Raw genomic sequence first — 26487 nt, 5'->3', positions numbered from 1 at the left:
TTTGACACAATAGCATTCAGCCTTTACTAAACTGCAACAGAACATCTTTTTACACTCAGTGAAAGCCTGCTGGGGGGCTGAATGGCTGTCTGGTGCCTTTTCAGCATTGACCTAGTAAATAAAAGAATGACTCATTACTGTTCACAGACATACCACACAACACCAACACTAAGAATGGCGTTTCCCACCATAGAACCAAATTAAAAAAGCTTTGACTTTCCTTCCCCCTGTCAATTTCCTGCAATTGTGGTTTCATTTTGAGTCAAACATTTAAAAGAAACCTCTTTAACCCTCACACCAAACAGCATGCCTAATGCAACTAATGCCTATAAGTTCTCTCCATGTAGCGCAAATAATATGTATTGCTTCTAATTTGAATTGACTTGTATTTACATCCAAATGCAACCATGGGTAGAACAGTTTCTACTAAATAATGTTGTCACAACATGCTATCATATTGCATAAAGAATAAAGACTAAATGTCAACATTTATATTCCTCTAGAATGTCATCGTAACATACTGTACTTTATGTTGATGCTTTTGGGCAGAAAAACCTGATCCAAACTGATGAGTGACAAACACAAACAACAGACATACCTGTCTGATTGCGACACTTGAGTCGGTCTCACAGGTTTCGCTTACAGGTAATTTACAGGCAGTGTAAAACTGTACTGACTGTTTGCCTTGAAATCATAGCCTCAGTTACATAAACAACACAAAAGATAAACAAAAGAATAAACGCAAATGTAAATGACAGTCAGGTAATAGGAAAGCCTAAGATAGGGCTGAATGATTTGAGGAATACTATTTTTCTGACTAATATACAGTAGCGATTGCAATTTTCTGTGATGATTATTTAATAAATTATTCAAATTGAATTATGACATTCAAACATGTTGTTAAATTTATTGATAAAAGAAGCATAGTTGGACAGTTACCTTAAAAAAGACAAACTGTTGATAAGTCTCTTCAGACAATATTTGGTTTGATATCTAACTGATGACACTTCACTGTACCCATCCGATTTCACATTAACACTATTGCTAGCTAGTGAAATCAACAATTCCTGGCTTAAACTTTCACATGCTACCTGGGAGGTTGAATGCTTGCAGTGCATGCAATTTGAAAATTAGACTATTTTAAATTGCAATTAACTCCCCAGACTAAAAATATCAAATGCAATACTGTCAATGCTGTACCTGCTGAAAGTATAAGTCTCTGTACGATTTTCACCTACACACTTGCTCCTTAACGTCACTATGCAGCTCAAAACAAGGTCAAACAACTGCATCATTCATGGAGTGTGATGTGTTTACTGCTTTCATGATGCCAGGCTGAAACATAAACTCCAACAGAACAATTTCCCCCTTCTGTTCCCTTCCCTCCCAGGAGCCTGGGCACAAGATCTGCTCTCCCATAAAATTAGTTACCACAGATGGAATGTGCCGTTTCAGCAAATCACATTTTCAAAAAAAATAAAAATGCAAGAACATGTGCTGCATATACTTGCACAAAGCAAATTAAACCTCAGGGAAGGGAACAGATAATCATTTTGTCACCTTCTCTCTGACCCCCGCCCCCATTAATGTCTCCCTGTCAACTCTACTTCATCAAATATCAAACAAACAAGTAGAGAAATGTGAGGATGAATACAAAAAGCAAGGTGTGGCTATGTCTCTGCAGGAACAGACAGATAGCTGGGATGGGTGGGGAGCCCAATGGGGACAGAAACAGAAAAAACAGAGAGGAGCAGAAAGTGTTCTGCCAGGATTAAGTGATTGAGAGGTCTCACACCCAGCAGCTGAAGAAGTGCCACTGATGGTTTGAATGCATGAAGGAGTTTACAGCATGTAAACCTATTAATGCAGTGACAGAGATAAGCATTAGCCCTGCAGCGTGTTCACAATTCTCTAATAGCTGTGTATTTTTGTTCCAAATGCTCTCTCTTCCCAGAGTAGTTCATTTATTTTTTAAATACAAACAACACCTTATCAATTTTTAACCACTTCTTTTTCAGTTGACAGGAGCAAAGCAGGATAAAGCTGTAAAATACATCCCTGTTCACACCCATGTCATAATAGGACACTAACACACTACTTTTACTGATGGAAGCCAGTTAATTGTCTGGGTCCCTTTGAACAAGACTGTAATAAATTCACATGTTAGATTATATAATTCTGTTTAAACAAACAGTACCATTTAGATCAGACATGTAGTGAGTGTAGAGTGAGAGAATGTAGTGAAGTTTCTACACAATGTAAAAACCTACATTGTAGTACAATATTATAGCATTATAACCTTTTAGCCTTTTTAGTTCTACAAGTGACTTCACATGCAGATCAAACAAACTACGTCCTGGGTGGAAACCTGCAAGTAATCACAGGTAGGAATGCTTTATACAACTTTATGCATTCGTAGTGTGATGACATAGCTCTCCCTACCTTTTTCATTAGTCGTGCAGTAAATTAGTAGTCCTGACAGAAAATACACTTTAAAACTATAAAAAAGTCTAAAAAGTTTGTTCTACTGCAATAATATTTCCTTCCACAGATCTTTAGAAGCACAAACCCAACATATGAAGTTAGTATCCGTCTCAGTGACCCAGTCAGTAATGTGAGCTGTGGTCATGGTGTGTGCTTTGGCCTGGAAAAAGTAGCCACTGGAGCCATACTACTTAACATCACAGAAGCAAACTAAGTATTGTTTGAACAATACTGTATGAACAAACATCCTGTGCAAACAATTGTATTTAAACTACAAAAGACAGCTGGAGTCTAATGAGTAGTTACACCTCTAGAATCCAGCTAACTTGTTTTGTATTTGCATGGATAGAAATAAGACCACTTTAATGCATGGGAAAAAAAACATCAACAAATGATATATTTCACAGATGTTCATTATACAAAAACATAATGTAAGTATCTGGTTTTACTGCCTGTCGCAACACCTCAATCTTCCCTCAGGGGTTACTTCTGTAGCTGTTGTGTTTCCTAACTTTAGGCATGCTCTCTGCACTTAATTCTAATGGTTAATGTCTGAGCGTAAAAACAACATTTTGTGGTTTCTTTGCTGAGGTGTAAAAAAAGAAAAACTGAAAGTGTGCTCCAGAATTAGTTTGCATGTCTTGACAAAAAGAGGCCAGTAAAGAGAGAGTGTGTGCATCACCATGTGTGAGTAGATATTCTCTCTCTTGCCAGTTAATCTAATTTTAAGACATGTCCTAATCAGTCAAAGCCCATATGAATTCTTGCATATGAGAACAAGTGCATACATGTGTGAACATGAAGCTGTATACACACCCTTTTTTTGTGTGATTTTGTGATGCTTAGTGGGAATAGCATGTACCACTGACTACTGCCAATGCATGCCTACTAAAGGACCATTTTGACACTTTTGAAGCACTGGGTGTTACTGGAAGCATCTGCAGCCACATCCACTTTTAATGACAGTTGATGCTCCTCAAATATTTAAATTAAGAAGCTTTATAAATGGTACATGTTACAGTATGTGAAGGTATATAGACACAAACAAATGCCACACACAGAGGGAGTTTTCCAGTTTGCACAGGAAACCACGTATGAACCTATTGTAAGCTGACCTGTTGTTTGTCTGTCTGTTTTTTTGACAACGACAAGAATAGATCTGAGAGTGAGGTTAAGAACTGCCTAGAGAATAAGTAAACACATGTATTGCACAAAGGCATAAATATATGTAGAGGATTTTCTTTCTGATGTTTTTACCTCAGACATAGCTAGCCGCAACCTTCTACTGACTGCAAATGCCTCCATGCTGTGCACATGGGACTTATCTTTTGTTAAAGTGTGAAATAAAAAGACAGACTGCTGCATCTTTCACTTACCTTTGCTTTGGAGTGAATAAAACTACATTATTCATGCTTGTGCAACTCATATAACTTTACCTGTCACTTATCATGTGAATAGTACTTAGCACTTAGTATAATACTATAGTAATATAGTAAGACCATACTAGTTATACTCACATAAGCATCAGGGAAGGCTCTGTATTTCGATACTAAAGTCCTCTCAGGTTCTTGGCTCTGAAACTGAGACCCTCCATGCACACTGTTGAACAATGAAGTCTGCTGGACCCCCATGGTGTCCTCACTACTGAAGCTTCTGTGCAGGATGTGAGTGCCCAGTCCCCCAGTACCTACACCTACACCTACCCCTATCCCTTGTGTCTGGCTAAACATTGATAGGGGAGAGTCTGTGGTGGTAAATGGCCTTTGGAGGTCTATGGAGCCAGTGGGACTGAGGAGGCGGGTGGGACTGTTGCTGGAGGGTGGCGAGCTGATGCTCGGCTGTGGAGGCCGACTCAGACGAGCGTAGGAGTCTTCAATCCCGGTCAAGGAGCCTGATGTGGAGGATGAGGAGTTCAAAAGGAAGGAGAAGCGGTCAAAGCGGGACCCCACTGGGTCTGTTCCAGTGCCCAGTTCAACCTCCTTCGGTCCCAAACTCATGCGATCATTTAAAGACCCTGTTTCAGGTAGGGAGCTGGTGTGGAAGAGTGAGTGATTGGCCTGTTTGTTTTCCAATGTCTGATCTATGGATGCTGATCTGAGGCTTCCAAAGATGACACTGTTGTCTAGGCGGGAGCCAGTGCTGGAAGACGGAAGAACTCCGTTTCCATTGAGCACTTGGGATTGTAAGTCCTCAGGAGAAGAGTCAGAGGATTTTCTCATTACAATGCTGTTGGTAGCAGATGCTCTCAGGGGCAAGTTCAGACCTCTGGTTCCAGGCTGCTGCTGGTCCTGCAGGTGATGGAGCACATGCAATAAAGAACAGCAATACGTTAAAGGGCTGGTTCATGAAACCACAAAACAAAGAAACCAAAAAACACATGTTCCTAAAAAAAGTTACTGTATAGTCATGTTTTGGTTTTAGTTGTATGTTTAGTGGCATTTGAGATATTTGTCTCTACCATGATGCAAAATATTAGCATCTGCATCTTTTATCTTCTCTGTTTGCAAATATAAAGAGTTGGGTGCATGATGATAAACAGTTGGTGGTGCTAATTCTCCAGTGCAGTGCCATTAAACTACTGCAGAAGAAGAGGTAGAGACATAATGAGAAAAATGCACCAGTCAAACCTCAAATTATGAAAAACCATGTTGAAAGCATGATGTACTGCATTTATGTCAGTTTCATGTATTAACTGAGGAGTCTCCTCACTAGCCCACACAGACCTGATGTTTTTGTCTCTTTCGGGGAGTGTCATGATTCATTTGCAACTTTTCCGGCTTCCATTGCACTCCAGTGCATTTTTAAAAATCAATATACCAACTTTTTGACTTCAGCTAAGGAACACATTTTTGACTTTTTTTCATGCCCTAACTGAAGATGTACATAAAAAAGGGAATGGAAACACACTTTCTGTCCCTTCTTAGAATAAACCACAGAGAGATGAGTGAAAATAAGTTTTTTGTAATTACAATATTAACTTATTTATTATTATTTAATATATTATTAATATTAAATAATATAGTTATGTCCTGAACCTACATGTAGATTTCCCTGCCCCATGCAATAAGGATACAAATCATTTCATCATTGTTTAGTAAAAACCATGTTGCATTTTTAAAACCCTGGAAAGTTTGCATTTTGGAGATATGAAGGTTTTCATTAAGCAAAGACAATTTACTGACTGCATGACCTATACCTGCTGGCTCAGCTTCATCAGTTCCAGTGGTGAACGAGTGTCTCTGGGAGAGCTCCTCTTTAGTCCCAGGTCAGCAGGCAGAGTGTAAAGTCCGTTGAGGGGCTCATCAGGCTTGCCAGTTGCTTCCATCTTTTTTGTGGGACTGGTGAGGAAGGCAGGGATGTCAGAGGTGACAGGGCTGGGAGCATCCTCGACAATTGGTGGCAGGGAGGAGATGAGGACCGGAGGAGGCGCACGTATGCCCGTGCTCCTCGGCCTCAGGGAAGGTGCCATGCTCTTCAGGGTATCCACCAGGCTATCCATGTCAAACTGAATGGGGGAGTCAGCGTCGGGGGAGGCAGGGGGAGTGGAGAGGGGAGCTGCGGGGTCGGAGACCAGATCTACGAGTGTGGCCTGGAACACTCCAGTAAATTGGGATGAGTCGTCGTCCTCCTCCTTGAAACTGTCAGTGTAGTCGTAGCTGGTTTGTTGTGCTGAGGAGAGGCGGGACACAGGGAGCTGTTGTGAGTCCCAGCGTGACTTTATGCTCTCTGCCTCTCCCTCTCTCTGTGGCTCTCTTTCACCTGCAGGTGCAGCAGGCTCCTCCTGCTCCACTAAGCTTCTCCTCCACTCATCTTTCTGCTCTCCCGCCAGCTCGCTCTCACGGCTCAGATAAACTTCAGTCCTGTCATTCAGCCTGTCGTCAAGGGTAATGTGTTCCTCTGCAGAGGGGGAGGAGAAGGAGGAGGAGGAGGAGGAAAAGGCGTTGCCATGATATTTGTATGTCGTAGCCTCGGAAAGAGCAGAGGAGGAGGACAAGGAGGAGGTACCAAAGTAGCTGTCAGACATTCTGTAACTCAGAGAATCAGAAAAAGAATAATCTTCTGTTTTGTACGGTTTATACTGAGAAACCCCCTCAAATTTATTTCTCCATTTGAACTCAGGATCTTCTCCATTTAATTCAGTCACAGTGGTGCTTGTTGTGCTAAAGTCCACTGCATCCTGGCTAGCCTCAGTGGCATCAGACTCATTGATCAGAGATACTTTACGGACACGATGTTTGGATTCATCCTCTCTAGGGGGAGATGAATTCTTTATGTATAGTTTGGTGCTCAGGCTGCTGTAGCCTGAATTCATTTTGTCAACCGATTCCTGGTGAGCTTTAGTGGGCTGATGTTCTGCAGCAAAGACTTCTGAAGCTGCCGTGGGTGTCCTTGAAGCTGTCAGGGACCTGAATAAATACAGAGAAAAGGAAAAAAACAGGCAAAGATGACAAAATGGAAAAGACAGAACGAGAGTCTGATTTGGTAACTGGTCCAGAGTGTATCAAGTGCTGCAGTGCCTCCAGGGTGTGGTTGTCATGTCATGCCAACAACGCAAATTATACAAAGCAACTGTGAGTATCTTGTCGCATGTCAAACAAAGTTTATAAAGGCCTCATAATTGCAACAAGTGTTTGAGTAATTTGTAATCTGCATTTCTGAAATGTAATAGTTGAAATAATTGGAAATTTCTTGTAGAAACTGGGTGAGTTTAGAACAATACAGTGAAACATTTTAATGTGGGAAATAATTTAAATGCAGTAAAGAATTTAGCTGACAAAAGTTTCAGCTGGACTAACTTGAGGCATAAACACGGTCATAAAAACAACAATGGGTTTGTCTCAGGAGGATCATGTGCAAATAAGCAAAACACTGTCAGCTGACAACTCGAGGTTACTCAAAGTCAATACATGAAGTTGAGTTTACTCGTCATGAGGAGTACTACTCAATCTAGATACATTTCTATTGGGTCTTCCATGGTTCCGGAGGGAGCTTTCTAAAGTTAAGAGTTTGACTTGGTGTATAACTTTTTTTTAAATTTACTTTAAACCCAGTCGGGACAAGAGCAAAAACATATTTTCCATAAAAAAAAGCCATCAGTGCTGTTCTTGCCAGGCTTCGCTTTTGTCCGAACCACAGATCAATCAGCATCCTTTGAGGCACTACTGGCAGCTACAGCATGAGCTACAGGTGTGGTTTAACACTAGGTGTGTGCAACAGTGTGTGTGCGAAGTGACTGAAGCAATTGTGGCTCCTATAGAGGTTAGCCTAGATGCTGCTAGCATTGGTTGTATCAGAACTGGAGAGTATTTCTTCATTAAAGGAAAGCAAAGAATGGAACTGAAGGCTTTTCTTGATGAAAAAGATGTTTTTGCTTTTCTCCCGATTGACTTTGGTAAGAGTTTGACTGGATTATATGGTTTGTTAATCGTTGATGTGACAGTTGTTGGTTCATTCAATCACCTGTAGAATTTTGTTTTCGAAAGAGCCTGCCCTTTTCTAAACAGTTTCTAATAAAGATTTCCCAGACGGCTCTGTGTAACAAACAACCTGGCACAGTCAGCTTAGTAATTTTGAGTGAATCATTTGACCTTTCATAGATCATTAGAACTCTTCACTCTGCATAGCAGGTAAGGCAGGAGGGGCAAGATTATAAAGTATATTATGTTAGTATACTTAAATGGCAGAAGGTTTTGTGTGGGTAAAAAATGACAAAAGGTCATGAAACTACCCAAAGAATGCCCATTGTGAATACCTGCGTTCAATCAGGTGACACACATGAGCGTAATGCCTGGGGTGGATTATTCAAATGTCATGAGACCTTAATTACCTTTGTGAATTAACGGCATTGGCTGTTTCTCACGAAAACAAACTTTGTAAAGGTCACATTCAGACATGCTATTTCTTTATTCTCCTGCCAGATATGCCATTTGAACATAGAAAATATTACGAATGTAATCAAAATGTTTTTTTGAGCCAAGTATTTGATGTAAATTAGGAAATAAATCTTTATTTCACATAAAGCATGTGCAGGTGTTGAGGACCTTTTCCAAGTGACTGTACATAGGTAGGCAAAGCATCATTAAGTGCATGGGTGCACAACATTTGAGTATCAGTGGCCCTGAACACACTCGTCTCTACACACTGACCACACAGACTGAGTCATAGTCAAACTATTGGTTCAGCAGATCCAACTAAAAGGTAATGAACAGAGACAGTGTTCATGAAAACCTTAACATGGTGGTTTTCTCTTGCATAGAAGAATGGATCTAGATATTTTTCAGCCAAAAGGCAGTTACTCTTTGTTGCTGAACTCTTATCTAGAATAATAATCTAGAAATCCCACAGGCCGACATTTTAATATCTTCTTGTCAATCATTTTTTAAACAACTTGAAAGACAAAGGTTTGATTTCAGAAGTGTGGGGGACACAATTAATTATGCTATAGACTATATTTACATTAAATCAATTTAATAAATAATAATTTTTTTATATATTGGCCAGTGTGCTTTAAATAATAGTAGTATAATGGCAGTATAATAAAAGAAGAATCGCATACAGTCGCATAGAGCTCAAACAACCTTCACCACAGCTATCCATCTGTATCTTTGTGGGTCGAGAGGGACATGCCCCCTCACCCACCATTCCAAAGTGGAAATTATGCCTTTAGTCACCGAGGTGGAAGACCTCCTGGGACATTGTGAGTACATTGCTGCTCAGAACCACACCTTTCTCTGAGGGCACTTGCACATTCTGGCAGCAATCCTAAACCTCCTCTTAGACTTCACTGTAATATGCAAATTATGTACATTAATTTTAAATTAAATTATTACACCTCTGACACAATGAGACCCAGGGAGGCAGGTGAGCAGACAGATAGGCAGATAGTTAGATAGCAGGCACATGCAGTGCTTTAATATATTAAGTTGCAGGTGCAGGGACATTGTGTGAAAATATATAGACACACCTATAAATCATGTGCTAGAACATGTACCAGCCCCCCAAGTCCATATGTACTAGTACACAGAGTGATGCTCAGTTTTGGGAATGTGAGTGTTGCACATGAAAGGAAAATGTCCCATGTAATTATGTATAAACATGGTATAATTTGTGGGTCTCTGACCCACTTGGTTATGCAGTACTGAGGATCAAATAATAGCATCTGCCTTCATGTAATTTCTTAGTAAATGTTTAACTTTTCTTAACAGCAAATACTCGTCTTTCTCTACTGATTAACATCCTACAAATACATTCCAACATCTTCGTTTTACTATGGGGGTTGGGGGGATGGAGATCAGCAGTAGTCAACATACATACTGCAGATATCACCTAAAACACCATCAAACAACAGTGTAAAGCTTTCTTTTTGTTTGGACTGGCCCCATGTCAAGGCATCTCTAGGTCTGAGAATGACAACAATGTGCATGCAAAAGGTAGGGCCTACTGGATGCTTAGAATATTTTACTCTATCCAAAAAAAAAAAAACACATAGAAACATTGCTGCAGATTCAAAACACAGCAGTAGTAAATTAACTTTATGAAACTATTCTACCTTAAAATAACAGCTTCAAAATCATTTGGACGCTACACTGGGCTGTAATAGGGTGAATGGTGCCTCTGTCTGTCCTACTTTGGGACCTGGAATGCAGAACTGGAGTGACACTGGAACAGGCACTAGGAAGAGAGCTGGGCGAGTGGGCAACGTAAGGCAGAGAGCATGGCAGAGGGGAATAGAGACGACTGAGGAAGTTAAGAAGACAAAAAGAAAGGCTGGCCTTTTAGTCGTTGGCAAGAACTTCACAAAATAAAAGGCTGCAAGACAGATGCCAAGTTGTTGCTGTTGGACTAGTAAGTAATATATGCTTGTTTGCTATGTATTGTATTGTTGCATTTGATGTTTAGCTGTGTTAGCAATGTTTTTGATCATAATGTAATAACAACAAATGCACGTTTACAGCTGTCCATACAAGTGTATAAGTGAATTGCAGTCTGAAATTCGGAGTGCTAAATGTAATACATTTGCAGAAATGTGTCAAAATGTTGCATAATGTTGCTTTAACATTAAACATATACACTGGAAACACACTGAAAAGAGTCCATCTCAGGGTGGAGCCTTTGTTAATATTGATTTTGAACTATTGCCAGGTGGAGTTCTGAGCAAACAGATGAACTCAAGTAGCACACGTGCAGGCTGCAGCCAACTCAAATGAGTGGCCAAAAGGCAAAATGTGATTCCTTCCATAATCACAGATCTGGTCGATTGCTTTTTAAAATAATTCATATGGAAATATGAAAGAGTATGTGGTTTACATGCTAGTACTTGTTTGGCCTTGTTTCTCTCTACATATCTACAGGGAATTAAAGAAGGGTTCACTGAGTACAAAGTAGTGCGACTTGTGATTGTTTGGATTCATGCAAGCCAACTATCTGTGTGGCTGTCAAACACCAGCAAGCCCTGTAGCTTGACTGACCTCAAGTAGGAGGTTCAAGTTTAAAGGTGACTGCAACCAGAAAAACTTCACAACTATTTGGTCTTGACTGACCATTATTAACAAGTCTAGTTGTTACTACACTGCCCTCACACCAGTTCATGAAGCATTAGCATTGACCATCCTATCCAGACAGTATAAAAAAGGTTTTTGTGTGACAAATCTGATAAATTGCCTCAAGTGATGTCAATTGAGTCAGCATCGGTTGGGTGTTTAAACTGCAGGTTTAAAATGAAAAAAAATTGAAGGTGCGGAGTTTACACAATGTGAGCTTAACAGACCTCTCTAGCCCATTCCTCACTTCTGCTTAAGGCTAGCAACTCATGGCCACATTGGCTGCTACTAGCGTAACACACCCGAATCTCAATGCTCAAGTTGCAATGTGGGCAATGCTGTTACTAGATTTAACTAGATGTAAGAGGAATGTTTAAAATAGAAAAATATATATCTGTAGTTGTTTTCCTGATTTCAGTTAAAAAAGATACAGTATACAGATACAGTTCTCCTACTTGGCGGCCATTTGTCAAGAGTATAACAACAACCTAAAGCTGACTCTGATGTGAGAAAATCCAAACAGAAAGATTCTATTGCTTTGATTAGTGATACATACTAAAATGGTGTAAAATGGATAGCCTCTGCTAAAGTGACCTCGACAGACTCTTGGCCTAAGACCTTGTTATGTTAAAAGGCAGTCTTTGTGAAGATGACTTCTGTCAGGACAACTCAACCTCCACATTCTGCAGACAGAAGGTGATTTACAACAGAGGTAGTTCCACAAGTTTGTCATTCCACTTCTGTCTCAAGTAATATTTCAGACATTAGCCAGTCAAGTCACACAAGGAAGGAAAAAAAAGGACAAAGCTGACAGGCAGAGTTCTGAGTAAAGACTTACAAGTGGCTCAACTGGCTTCAGATCTCATCCAACCACAAACATGTCAATACACCTGTGTCCTTTTCAGATTTTATTAAAGAGAAAAACACTTAAAATGAAAGAAGGGGACTTTCATAAATTTAAACAAAAAACAGCCTTAATGATGTGATACCATTTTTACTGGGGAAATAACAAAACATGCCATTTTTTAACCACTGGAGCCTATGAGGTGGGTGGGATTCCCAGTCTAAATATGTATCACTCCTCATGACACCACTACAGAAGAACCCTGTAGGACAGGTATGGCTGGCAAATGCCTCATCTTTCAGTAAGCATCTGTGGACTACACACAAAGCTTAAAACGCCCCAATAATGCTGGACTATATCACTTGACATGTGGTGCATTAAAAACAGACAACATTCCTGTTGATCACTTTTGTTTTAAAAGGACCAGTGTGATTTAGACTTTAGTGGCATCTATAGTGAGATGGAAGATTGCAAACAAACACAAAAGGCCCTGTCTACAGTCCATACTGGTCTACTGTAGACACATTGCAGTTCAACCTAGCCAACTCCATAGAAGGGCTCATTCTAATGAAACGAAAATACAACAATTCTTATTTTCAGGTGATTATTCACTAATGAAATCATACCTATGATTATCATATTCAATTTCTACCTAAATGTTACACACTGGACCTTTAAGTGTAGAAGGGAAACAACTTGTTTGTTGGCAGATTCTTAATAAAAAAATAAAAAATGAAAGTGATGATAGAGAAGCATGCACACACACAGACATACAATTGAAAAAACCTTCAGCACTAACCACCTCCTTTGCTGAAAGTCATTCTTGCACCATTTGGTGCCATTTGGCATGGAGTAACCGGTATAATTCAGCCAGTTCTACCAAAGCAGAACACTGTTTAGCATATAAAAACCATTTAATGCATGAATATAAAGATGACTATAAAGTTGAGGCTTAACAAAGCTACACCATTTCCTTTTTTATGTCTGTACTATGGCAATCTGAAACCCAGTGCCTTCCACTCACTAGTAAAAGATATATCTTTGATGCCATCTTGTGGTTATAAAAATACAAAACAATATAATGCAGAAAGGTTGCCTAATAATCTGACATACTTGACTACTACTACTAATAAAGTCATACTATCACCAATCAGCAACATCTTTAGTGATCTAAAGACTAAACACACCATTCCTGTTCACAAACAACTTCAGGGCAGTTTATATTATGTGCAAAGAGGATTTTTGTATTTATGAATTCTTGTGGTACATGTATGGTAAGTAAAATCCCCCCTTTGTTGTGAATACTGTGAGGGAGATTAAAGCTTTCCTTTCTGTTGTGTGAGTTAAGATCCTGCTGTGTTTAGATAAAGTTTCATCTTCTGCAAAGATACATCAATCAAACCTGTCACATCAAGTGCCACAAAATCCACAGAATACCTTGTCTTTGTCAGAAATCCATTTTCAATTAGATACAGAAAAATCCTCTCATGGAGGAATGCAAACAAACATTTTGAACATTTTGATAATACTTAAATAAAATAAAATAAAATAAAATTGGGAGTAATGGTAATGTCTAGTGGAAGCATTTCACCCTGCTACACTGACCATTAGCTACTTAAATAAATGAACAAAATCACTCCAATAGATCCATTGTGAACTTGCCAATACACACTGAAAACATTTGTGTGGCAAAATTAAAAGAGCAAAGAACTAGGACAGCACTTCCATTCAGAAGTTAGTTAGCTAGTTCTTTGCTCATTAGATCATTCCCAGGCCACACAGAGCAAGAATTGAATGGACATTTTTACTAGTAGCCTATTTTATTTCAAGAAAACCAACTCCAACTATTTAAATCACGACATCACTGAATTGTACCCTTTCTGTCAGCCATGATTTTGTAACTTCAAAATTAAACAAAAACATCCACAGTTATCACCTTAAGCAACTTTTTCTGTACTGTTCTGACAAATGTACCTTTGGGTACAGAAATGACACCCCTATTTCTCTGTGCGTTGACACAAGAAGGGCATCAAAAGAACATGTCTATGCCCAACAACGCACGCTCAAATACTCATCCTGCTATGCAAAAAAGAGCAACTTTATCATATATCTTATATGATCACAACCTCAAGCTGTTTTTACTCTTACTAAGATCACCTTTAACCACATTTGCCTAATTTCTTCTGAATTAAAATCTGGCATGAGACCCAGAGCTACAGCTGTCAGGACATGTAGTGGAGCTAAAATGGATCATGATCTTATGAGTAAGTCTGGTTAAAGTTGTAAGCATTTACTGCAATGCTAACACACGTTAGTATTGTGTGACTTTGCTCCTGTGATAGTCCCAAAAAAATTGTAATCACGAGTGTGACACATGAATCCCCCAGCATCTAGGTACAGGCTCAGCAAATGCTAGTGCAGTTAGGGAGGCTCAGAGGTCAGAGACACTGACCCACTGTAGGCTTGAAAGGTAGCTGTAAAAAGCTGGTTTGTTTCTTCATGAGCAATAGCAGCTGTGGTTGGTTTGAATTCCTGTTAACATTAAATTAGTATGTAGCTGTCATGCCAAAAAAAAGAGAAAAAAAAGAAAACAAAGCACAGCAGCTGACCATCAGAGCTTGGAGAGGGGGGATAGTGCAACATGGAAGTAGTGTGTTCATCCACATGTGATAAGAGCTGAAACAATTCGTCAGTTAATCGATTAGTTGATTGACAGAAAATGTGTCTAACAAATGTGATAATTGACTAATAATTTATGTAATTTGTTAAGCAGAAATATTATTGTAAAATGAATATATTTAAGTGTCCATAAGTAACCAAAAGACATCACTACTACTAGCTACTGATCTTTTATCCATAGTGACCTCCGCCCTGGGACTACAGATGAAATTTAGCTTTTCTAACATCTAATGTACATTGTACCTGCTAAATAAACACAAAATGAAATAAATTGGGCCTAAGGGAACTTGTGATGTGCATTTGTCATTTTTTACTGACATTTCTAACCTTGAGGATTAATCAAAAAAATTATTCAGAGAAAAAAATAATCATTAGTTTAAGCCTTGATTATGACAAGAGTGTTTGGAGATTACCTGCTTGTAAAAAACAGATTTATTTTTCAACTTTAAAGATTTTATTTATTGCATTCTAGACATTTTATGGCTTGGGAGGGACAAGTCACATACCATCCCTCGTGTGTACTGAGCTGTGAACAGTGTATTGTGCATTGTACCAGACCGTGAACTAACTGTATTGTTTCAGTACCACAAATCAATACTGCACCCCTTACTGTACCGAGTGATAGCTGAGGTTTTAAACAAATAGAACGGACAAGCAAAATCAATCAATTTACTGTTAGTGTTCTAATTGCTAACTCACATGGTTGTGACCTGTGGACTACACATGCTCCTCGGATTAGTCAGTCTGAGTTAGGTCACGAAGCTGAGGGGATGTGACAGCGAGATCTCATAACACCCAGTGATGCTCGATTATGTCACTAAACATGTGGTGCATTAAAAAAGGATGTGTTCAATACTAAACAGGTATGTTGGCAGCTGTGTTGGTAAACAACACAGCTTATCAAGTGCTGACCTCTTTATCAGCGGAAATGTTTAGCCATCACACATTACAGGGCCATATCAGATTGCGACAAGGTAAGGCGACAAAGTCATGGTTTCCCATTTAACATCCATCATCTTGGCTGCATAAGTTCATTCCTTTACATTAACAATAAATAAATACTACGTTGTGTGTCAAACATACCCCTTAGGGTACATGTTGTACATACCAGCACAGATTCTTCAGATGACAGCATTCACAAATTCTTAAAATAACTCTTACTTGTTGCACTTTCCTTATTTACTTTCTGAAATTTGATTTTTTATTGACAGCAAACTATCAGTGAAACACAGACTTAATGTACTTCCTTATTCAGATTTTTCTCTCAAAGATAGTAAGATTTTCCACATCAGCCATAGACACAAATCCTTTTTTTTTCTCAAAGATAGTAAGATTTTCCACTTACCCCTGATTCAGGTCAGGTTGGGCTTCTGGCGGATGCTTGTGTCCCTCTGAGAGTGTGTCTGCAGCTTTGGTGTCAGGATGGTGTGTGTCTGCGTGTGGGGCTGACAGCTCAACTGCTACCTGTTGTTGCACAGTCCTGGTTCTGTCTGTGCTCTGAGTAATTGTATCCACCCACTCACTACTCTGCAGAGCCCTATTGTGTTCAAGCTCTGTGGTGTCTGATTGCAGTTCAGCGCCGTGTGTCAAAGTGCCTGTGACAACCTCTACTCCACCACAAGTGTCTGTGACTGTACTTGTTGCGATGTTACTGCTGGTTTCTGTGCTTTCTTCACTTGCCTCACCTCTTGTGTCTGCTTCTGCAGTAAGTGAAACTTGCTCTTCAGTCTCTCTAAATTTGGGTGTGATTGTGTCTTCCTCTCTTGCGTTACTGGAAGCAGCATGTATACATTCAGAACTCCTAGTGTCTTTGTAAGCCAAATATAGTTTCTCCTGGCTTAAGAGTTGGTTCTTTCCATTAGGGGCGTCTTCTGTTTCCAATTCCTCGGTCCAGTTTTCCTCTGACCCTTCCCCCTGTCCATGTGGCTCACTGGAGGGTGGAGCAACATCGCATACCATCAGTGTGTTCACCTGCTGAACCGGTGTGGCCAGTAACTCCTCCTTTCTCTCCTCCTGCCCCTCTTCTTTCAATTGTAGAAACGCTGTGGTTGCTACTTCTTTCTCCTGACTATCTGCATCACTGCCCACAAGAAACTCAGACGTTTCAGTTTCCTGCACTCGAGCTTCTAAACCCTGAACTCTTAGTTGTTGCTGCACTTCAGTTCGGCTGCGGACGTCCTCCTCCTTTTCTTCATCGCCCATTATGCCTACCTCGTTCTGCCTTTTAATAATTACCACACTCAATTCTCCACCATGTCTCTTGCTTATCAGTCTTTCTGTAATCTCCCCCTGCTGTGGAAACTCCTCACGCAGCCCGACAACTTCTTTCATCCCGTCTACAATGCTAATTTCTTCTCTTTCATCCACTGTGTACATCTCTTCATTCCCACTCTCTGCATTTTCCTCTTCAGCACTGTAGTAGATCTCCATGGCACTGCTATCATCTGATCCTACACTCAGATATGTTGGACTTAAAGGCCCATCGTACCCATCCGTCTGTCCTGAAGGAGCAGAAAAACTCTTTGTTGCTTCAATTTTTATCTCAAGGCCCTTCGCTGCACTCATTTTTTCAGGCACAAGAGAGGGACATCCAGGATCAGTGCTCGTCTCGTCTGTGACTAACTCTTTGACTAGGATCACTCTCCGTATGGAGTCAGTAACCGGAGTATCTGTCCCTGGGGAAGTTACGTAGTCAGAAACAGGAGGGGCAGAGTTTTGAACCACAGGGACTGACCTGAGGCTGAAACGGTCTGATTTTACCTCTGAAAGAGAGCAGGTCAGCTCTGAGTAAGGAATGTTATTGCTGTCAACTGGTTCAGATTCTGAATGGTGAGAGGAAGGTAGATATCTGTAGTGGATATCTGGGTCTCTGTAAGGCTCAGAAGCACTAGACGTTTGGTAAGAGGTAAATCTAGAGCTCTCACTAGAAGAAATCACATTTCTCTCGCTGAAGGTGGCATTTATGTTAGTGTAACCACTTACAGCATAATCCATTCTGCCAGCAGCGGAGTCAAACTCACGTGAAGTTGACAGGCGAGAGTATATCAAATTAGTATCAGTGTGACACTCATTAAGGGTTTTAACAGGTTCTGATTTGGTGTTAAGATGTCTTATCTCGGTACGGATTAGAGTTGGAGGGGTTGAAAGAGATGACGTTACCCCCGAGGTAAAACTATGAGGGAAAAGTGACTCATACAACGCTCCATAAACTGCATCTTCATTGACAGGACGAGCGCGCTTTTCATCGCTATCAGCTGAGGTTGTGGTGACAGTTTCAGGAATAGATCTTTTCTCAGTGTGAGAAATTGAGAGTTCTTGATGGACACGAGCTGAATCTGCGTTGAGAGCTGAGTTGTCAGCGTGAGGAACAGGAGTTGACTCTGGAATAGAGGCGTCAACTTTGGAGTCAACACCCGCTAGGGAGGGTTTACTATTTGGGGTTGTACTGTCAGCTATGTCAGGGGCATCAGGTTGATGATGTGGGAATGTAACTCTGGTGGATTCAGCAAGAGAGGTTTCTGTGTTTGTGAAAGACTGCTGGAGGATGTTATTGTCACTCGGGCTGTTGCTTGTGCAGACTGAGTCAGCAACTGCTGCTTTGTGATCTGAGGTGTGAAGCATGATTGGAGGCTGGCTACCTGGAAGGCTAGGTGCAGTCTGCTCAACAGCAGAGGTGGTTTCTGTATGAGTTGAGAGGGCAGATGCATTTGAATTACTTTTGAATGAGTGATCATGAACCGGAATGTTCTCTTTCTCTTCTGATGAGTCTGGATTATCCAGCTGCAGTTCAGGAATGGTAGCAATCGGTGCTCTCTGCAGTTCCTCATGCACATAGACAAGATCTGAGCCATTTGTCAGAGGCTCCTTTGCTTCTGGTTGGGTGTTTATAGCGACAGATGACTGCGACTGGTTAAGGAGAGGGAAATATGATTCTGACTGGTTTGTGGCTACAGGGGGAGGAGAAGGGATGTCAAATATATCGCTGGTGTCAAGCTCTGGTTGTGACATACTGAGCATCTTAGAGTCAGGCTGGTCCAACTCCAGCTGACTGAGGTCCAGAGGAGGCTAGAAGAAGATCATTTACAGTTTCACTCATTAAATAATGAAGAAATTACATTAGGTACTTCAATGGAAGGAATAATCATTTGTAGATATGGATTAGCAAGCCCCAGTTGGTACCTCTTTTGGGACATCATTACAACCCACACGGCCAAACATTATGTCATTCTGAAAAATAATTCCCTTGTGATCTTTCAAAAACCTGGAAAGCCGTTAAACAGCATCTGCTGTTGGCGAGAGTCTCTCTAGAATCCTTGAATCTACAGTTAAAGTGTTTTTTTGCCACTTTGGTCTCTACCAGCACCTATGAAAAATATCTGGCTCTTTAGCTGCTAAAGGCTTTACTATGTTCACTCTGTTGTTGCTAACTGTGTCTGTCTGGTGCTGACCAGGTGGTGTACAGTGGGGTTTTAGAGGTTATTTCATGAAAACAGCTGGGCCCTGTGCAAAAACGATGCTATGAGAGCAGTGAGAGTGATTTTCATTGTCATTTCATACATTGTAATTATAAAACATGTATAAATCAATTACAGCCACTTTATAGATGGTTATGACCATCTGGAGCCAAAACAAATCTGTTTCATTGTGAAGCAGATGAACACAGTCTTTAAGGATTCTGGAAATACCCTCAAAATAGCTACAAGTGTTGTTAAACCTTCTGGATTTTTAAAAGATTGTCCTGTGTATCTTTCAGAAAAACACAACGATAATAAGAGACACAAACTGGAGCTATGGATAAATCAGACAAAACAATAACTGTTGCTATAAAGTAAGAAATGAGAATTTGAGGAAAACAAGACTCAAGGAGTGGGGTTACCTCCTCTTGCTCTTCAATGCCCGAACTATGAAGGCCAAACGTGCTCTTAGAGATATTCTCTTCATATTTCTTCTTCTTCTTTCTGAGACCAAAAGAAAAGGTAGCAAACCTTTTGGGCTTATGGAGGTCTGACTCTGAGTAGCTGAGTTCTTTGCCCTGAGAGGAATAAGAGAGAAGGATGGAGGGATAGAAAGTGATACAGGGAGAGAAGGAGGAAGAAATACAAAATGGAAGGTAAATATCAACTCACACGAAAATAAACATCTAATAAACACTGTAAATTATGATTAATAATTGGGAGGGCAACTTTTATCATTTCATACTCATTTGTATCTCACAATCTCTACCTTTTATTGAATAAAACTTGGACTGAACATACATACCAAACATACCTAACCATGTTTAAGCCCTGCCAACGGTTAATTAGAAACCTCCACGCTTCTTCAATGGTAAGAATGAGGATATGGCACAATGAAAAATCATTCCACCACACAGTTCTTGCACTTGTAAACAAGAAAAAGAGTTGACTCCCTAACTTCATTCCAAGCAATAAACACTGCTCCACCCTGAGAAAATGAAAGACTAGTAGAACACGATCTACTAAACCTGGTAGCTGCTGACTTAAATACTGTGGATTGGAGGGCTTGGTAAAAATAAAAAAAATGATCCAACATTACTCCTTGATAATGTTACATATCATGTACCTGACAGTATATCATATATGTATAGCTAACTAACATGCAGGCAGTGAGAGAATCAGTTTATCACCAAATGACTTAGTTAAAAGTTACTGAGCCTAGTTGGGGTACACTGATTTTGAAGTATAAGCTAAGATTGACATAGGAAACTACTCTTTACACAGCATGTTATTATTGTTGTTTAAATGACTAAGATAAGTTTGAATCTGGCAAAATTCAAAAGGATGTCAAAGTATCTTGGGAGAGCACCTACTATGATCCATGATTTCCTCACCAGATATTTTAAAAATATACCTACTGTAAGCAGGCAAACATTGATTGAAAAGATAGAGGGGATTATGGGCGCATGCTTTGTTGTGTCCGTGATGACAAAGAACAATGGAACATGAGGGTGTCTTTCACTGACATGCCAGGTTTTTAACTGGGTGTGCCTGCTCAAATTCTTCCTTCTGTGATAGATAGTTTAGAAGGTATGAGACGCAAAGACATCAATCAAAGTAGAGACTAAGTTGAGGTTGCAGTGTGTGGACAGGGTAATACTGTTGCGTTGAAGTCTAGCACATAATGGACCTAAAGCAGAGATACAAAGATAAAGAGCCACACACACAATTCAATTGCTTTTTCGTTTATTTTTGATTTATCACTCTGATTTATCTATCAACTTTGTGTTTTCATCTTAACATAATTTAAAGTTAAGGAGAAGTTTTTTAAAAAAAGAAATCACTGTTTTTGTCTTATAAATGAAACACTGAATTCGCAAAAAAAAAAAAACATTTTAGAATGCTAATGAGTCTTCAAGTTTTCTTAAAAAAGTACAAGGAAAAAAATCATTCTCTTCTCACCAAATATAATAAGGACTTCAGTGCAAGTCCACTGGTTTCAAGTATTTAAGTAAGTCTTATTTGATCTGTTATAACCAGTAGATTATCACAAACTTTTCTCTTCTTGTGCTACTGTTACACATCTTTTCCTGTTTTCTTGGAATTCTCAGTTGTAGCCACATTACTGTTCATTAAAAAGTTACAGTGGCTAACTTTAAGTGTAGGTTCACTTTTATGCCAACATGGGCTTGTTAGGTAAAATTATTCATGGAAACTGATTCAAATCCTCATGTGCTGTGTGTGTTATTTTTGGATGTATGGTGCCCTCTAGAGGGAAATGCTGTATGTTGGTCACCTGTCTCTTTGTGTAACTGAGGTTATAAGAGTGGCTATTAAGTCTGAGTGTGGTTAAATAAGAACAATAAGAATAAGAAAAAATAAGAACTGTTTATTGGTATAGTGCATATTAGAGTTGTCTGTGAGTGTAAGGGGGTCATAGTTATGCAACCAAGACCCAGAGGGAGACTCTATAAACCATATAGATGGAATGCAGCTACTGTTGAATTAGCCCCCAAGAATATTCATGTTCAGACAAGTTTATTATTTAATCTTTAGGGTGCTGAGAGAAGACGCATAAAAAAACATAATGTACCCAACTAATAAAATAATGAATATATAAGAAATATATCATCCTAAGGGATTTCTGTTATTCCGAATACAGTGTATCATTAGATATAATGTGAAACACTCGAGGGACAAAAGCAAATTGAGAATTTAAGTTTGAACTTGCTAAATCATATGCTTGACATTTGTCGCCACAGGGGATAATATCAAGTTTCAGTTTAGTATCATCCTCCCAGGCTTCAGTTGCTTCATCTAGATCCAAAGTAGAACATTTGGCTTGTCTTACAGGGTATAGAGTTAAAAATTCAGTCATTTAATATTTTTGTCTCACACCCTTTCCGGATCAGTGAAACCAGGTGACCATTTTGTGCTAAATAGATATTTTCCTGGCATACAGTGCAATAGAAAACGAAAGAAAAATGAAAATGAAAGATATACTCCATTCAGAATTTATATTACAGAAACTATCCAAGCTGTGGAAACATTATTAACTGATGAGGAAATTGGTAACACTTTGCGACAAAAAGGGCAGAGCAGTAAGGGTTAAAACTGGTTACCAGTCTGGTAATTAGCCGTCAGCTTTTGACTGCCAAGCTTCACAGAATAGCTGACATATTTCTATTACTCGTTGTCAACACAATGGTAATTATGTGTAATTAAAAAACATTTTTATGAATGATGATCCCCAGGATGACTAAACATTTGTTTGACTCCTTATGTGCCAGAGCGCTCCCTTAGATCGGTGGATGCGGCTCTGCAGGTTATTCCCAGATCCTGGTTTTGTGACCAAAGATGACAGGGCCCCAGACTGTCTCACACTGCCTATTGAGTTCAGACAGGTGTCTTTTAGTGTCTTTAGTCTACATCAAACTTCATTTTATAGAAAGGCCTTTAAAAAAAATGTTCTTTTGTTTTAGGTAGGGATTTTGAGAAGCAGCAACAAGAATTTTGTTGAAATGTTTTGCTAGGAGCCTGATTTGCTGGGATCATAGATGAATAAGAATAAGAATAGGTTCTTTAGCCTTGTTTTTTTTTTCAAGCTTCCCTCTGGTTTCAGTTGCTGTAGGTTTTCATGAAAATTTCAATGTTTAATCTGTTTGGATTCAGCTCTCTCAGTCTGTAGGGCTTTTATACAGAATATTTAGTAGTATAGCAGTTGCTTATGTATGTGCAAGCCAATGATTGATTTCTGTTCATATATAACTGCTACAACATACAATTCATTATTACATTTTCTCACTTGCACCCCAGCCTTTTATTTTCCTTCCTGAAACTGCTTCTACTGAGGTTTCTACATGTTCTTTCTTTAAATGTATTACAAAGATACTTTAACTGGTTATTAAACTGTTTTTATTTAATAGTGATGCCTCTATATGCAAAGCAAACAAGAACATGCCGGGTCAGATTGGGCCAGTTTCCCACAAAATCAGACAAATCAGACAGACTCTTTACAGCACAAAGACTGGTCAAAGTTTCACAGATAGTAGTACTTTATCCAGTTAAAACGAAGCAGAACATTTTATTTTTGATGTTATACTTCTTATACTATGGATTATACTGGGAAGGATCAGCAAAGAGAAAAAGGGACAGTGAGTCAACCTTGGTCAGTCATTCAACAGTAAGGAGAATTGTGGGACACCAAAAACAATCCTGAATTGGCCCTCCTCATCCTCCCTGACTGACTGGTATGTAATATGTCTATTCTATTTATGAAATACATTGCGAGACGTAGAAATGAAGGTATAGGTCATGGTCGACACTGTAATACAACTGGATTATAATATAACATTTTATGTCGGCCTTGGCACAGAGCTATATCTTGCTGTTGGCTTATTATTATGAAGAAATAGCATAACTGGGGGAATGTTGATAACTTTAGCTTTCTGAACAAAAGTACTTTCACAGAGCAACTGAATCTATTAGTTGTAGGCCGTCAAAAAAGAAAACAGCTTGACTGACCTTTGACCTGGGTGCTGTGCCATAGAGAGAGGACCTCTTGTTGTCCGAGACAATGTTGTCAGCCCAGGCCTCTTCATCCTCTGCAGTGTTACTGGGCTCAAGAGCACTAAGGGGCACAGAGTTAAACAAGTGAAATTAGAAGAGTCTCTACGAAATGAATGCACTTGAAAATTATTGTTTCCAAAAGCAGAAAAAAAAAATGTAACAGTCTGAACTTTGAAGTGCTGTCTGGGCAAACATCTGACACATTTTTTTTGTTTTTTAAATTATGTGAAAAGAGATGATATTTTATGATGAATAAATTAGTTAATAAACCGTACAATCGAACTGATGTCAGTGCCGAGACAATAATGGATAGTTTGGTTGACCTTCTGTAAATTTAAAAAATTTGATTCCTGAGTGAACTGATTTCAGCTGTTGTTTTGGTCCATTTACAGTGAAGTATACCACTCAAGTCAAGTCGGTGCATTTAAAAAGAGGGAAAATATCTAAAGCAGTGAATCACTGCCTAGGGAATGCTGAACAGAACCGGCTAAGCAGAGAGTGAGTTTGTGTTTCTTAGAACAGCGTTTCATGTTAAGTGTGACGTTTGTATAGAACAAAGGCTAATTCTGTCATCAGGACAAAATTGGTGAACATAAAAACTTTCTTTGGAGCTACATTAGCTGGTACCTAAAACAATAAACAAGTAGGTACAAGCCAAAATAAGATTAATTCAATTATTGTCCACTTTGTTCATTCGGCTTTGTCCGTTCATTAGAACTGTTTCCGACTCATGTCCCGGCCGTCTGTGTCAGTGAGGCTACAGGGGCTTCAAAGTCAACAGAGAGGCTCCTTCACTAATCATAAGCTGTCATCACATCAAACATATGGTACAAAGGTTGCTATACACAAAGGCTATTTTCCCTGTCACAACTAGATGCCGAACAGGAAGCCAAATGACAAGCAAACATTAGCAAGCGCCACAATTCATGGACGACTGTGAATTCGAAAACCACGCGCACAGCAAATATGCATTTGCTCTTGTGCAAGTAGGAACTTGACCTTTTCCTGTACCCACGTAGATGACAAGTGCTTCGACTTTTTGCATGTGCAAATACAGCCTTAACAGTTGGGTGATGACACTTATATAATATGAAAGACTAACATAGACCTACATACATGAAAAAAAGACAGGCACACTCACATACACACACTTTTTGGTAAAGAGCTACCAAAAAACAGCAGGCTGCCAGTCAGTTACGTTATGAACCACTGTGTCACTGTGTAGGGGATGTTGTACACAAAATATGCAAACGCCTTTCACTCTGTGACCTTACTAAACCTGACAGTCTGAAAAAAATGGATCTTGAGAGTTGGATGAAGTACAACAGGATGTAACTGAGGAACGAAAGTGCCTTTTGTACTTTCCCTGGCTGCGCAGTAAAGTGTGACAATGTTTGTTTGCATAAGAACAAGACTGTGAGATGAGGATAGGGAGGGGGGGAGAGGGGAGCTAAAGTGAGGCATATTGCAGTGAACTCATATTTGCATCTCTATCTACAAACTGAGGCAGACACTTGCTACAGTCAAACCGCATGTTTTCTATGCAGATGCACTAAAGCGGCCGCACCCGGTCAGATTGCAGGAATAGTTAAAATTTTTTGGAGATATGCTTATTTGCGTTGACTTCTGTACAGTAAATGTGGCAGTTGGCCAGCTTAGCTTAGCATTAAGACTGGAAACGTACATAAATGTTCTTCTTTCCTCTTCTAACATTATGAACAGTCTTTGTTACCTCTATGTGCATGGTTATGCATTTCTTCATAGTCACACATAACCAGGACAACATTTAAGAGTAGGCTTAAGACGTTCCTCTTTGATCAAGCTTATAGTTAGGGCTGGATCTTAGGCTGAGTCGCTGAACCATCCCAATTAGTTTAATGCTGGGGCTATAAGCCTAGAAGCTATCGGGGAAACTTGTCGCGCATGATTCGCACTGAGGCCTCCTCTTCTGTACTCTTTGCCCCCCTTTGTGCAATCTGCACAGCAGTTCATAGATCTGCGATTAATGGCGTGTTACCTCAACCCCCATCTTCTGTCCGCTGTGAGTTCTTGTGGCTTCTGCTTGTTCTCGCCAGGTTGCGCTCATGAGGATCCTGGTGGCAGCCTCCTACAATCGCGTGCTTGCCTTGAGTCGCGGGCAGTTCCTAGATATTCGACAGTGTGATAATTTCTTGTATTCATTGACCTATTTTATCTACCTACTGGCAGAACGTACCATTGTTCTATATAGATTATATATTCATCTGCTCATTGTGCGCGCCCCATTGCGTTTGATTGTTTGTCGGTTCCGCACATCCCGTCATCAATCTAGTCACTGACTATGTTAGTGTTGTTTAGGATTGTTGCTACATTGTTGTTGCTTGTGGCATCCTTGTTGTCTCATTGTGCTCCTCTTGTCCCTCTCACCTTTGTTGCTCATCTGCTGTCTCTATGTCTCCCCTTGTCTGTCATCTAATGCTGTAGTCGTATAACCTTCTGTGATATTGCTCCCTCCTGCCATCAGCTGTGCGCAACTGGTTGAGGCGAGCGACCCACCCGTCCACGTACGAAGCCAGGTCTGTCGGAGGTTTCTTCCTCATTAAATAGATAGCGACTCTTTTTCTTTTACAGCTTATCTGCCGGTTGGCCGCCCCTAGGCCGCCGCCAAGTGTGCCTCAATGGTGGGTACTAGGTTGGCAGTTCTGTAAATAATGCTTTATGTGAGGGAGGTCTTGGTCTTATGCGAGGGCTTTTTCTGCTCTATTTCGAAAAATGTGGTCCCTACGAGAGAACCATCTGTTATGAAATTGCTAGCGATCACAATATGAGAAATTGAATTGAAATTGAATTGAAAGGAGATGTGCACACAGACCTATGCAGTTTAGGCGTTTGTAGGAAAATTAGTGCCACAACTACACTTTGCCATGTCAAACTAAGC

The 26487-nt window shown here is 39.8% G+C and overlaps 1 protein-coding gene across 1 annotated transcript in view; it reads right to left on the bottom strand.

Annotated features, from left to right (window-relative positions):
* LOC118343163 overlaps nucleotides 1–26487 on the bottom strand; it is a 44707-nt gene that overhangs the window by 13067 nt on the left and 5153 nt on the right. The window contains exons 2-6 of the mRNA XM_035681916.1: nucleotides 23526–23631; nucleotides 19424–19579; nucleotides 15893–18612; nucleotides 5681–6890; nucleotides 4002–4772 (exon numbers count right to left, since the gene is read on the bottom strand). Of these exons, the coding sequence (XP_035537809.1) occupies nucleotides 4002–4772; nucleotides 5681–6890; nucleotides 15893–18612; nucleotides 19424–19579; nucleotides 23526–23631 (4963 nt within the window). The remainder of the gene's footprint in view (nucleotides 1–4001; nucleotides 4773–5680; nucleotides 6891–15892; nucleotides 18613–19423; nucleotides 19580–23525; nucleotides 23632–26487) is intronic.

The sequence above is a fragment of the Morone saxatilis genome, unplaced genomic scaffold (genome assembly GCF_004916995.1).
Source record: "Morone saxatilis isolate NCDOM2014 unplaced genomic scaffold, NCSU_SB_2.0 Contig9, whole genome shotgun sequence".
NCBI classification, from domain to species: domain Eukaryota; kingdom Metazoa; phylum Chordata; class Actinopteri; family Moronidae; genus Morone; species Morone saxatilis.
This window is presented reverse-complemented; position numbering and strand designations above follow the sequence as displayed.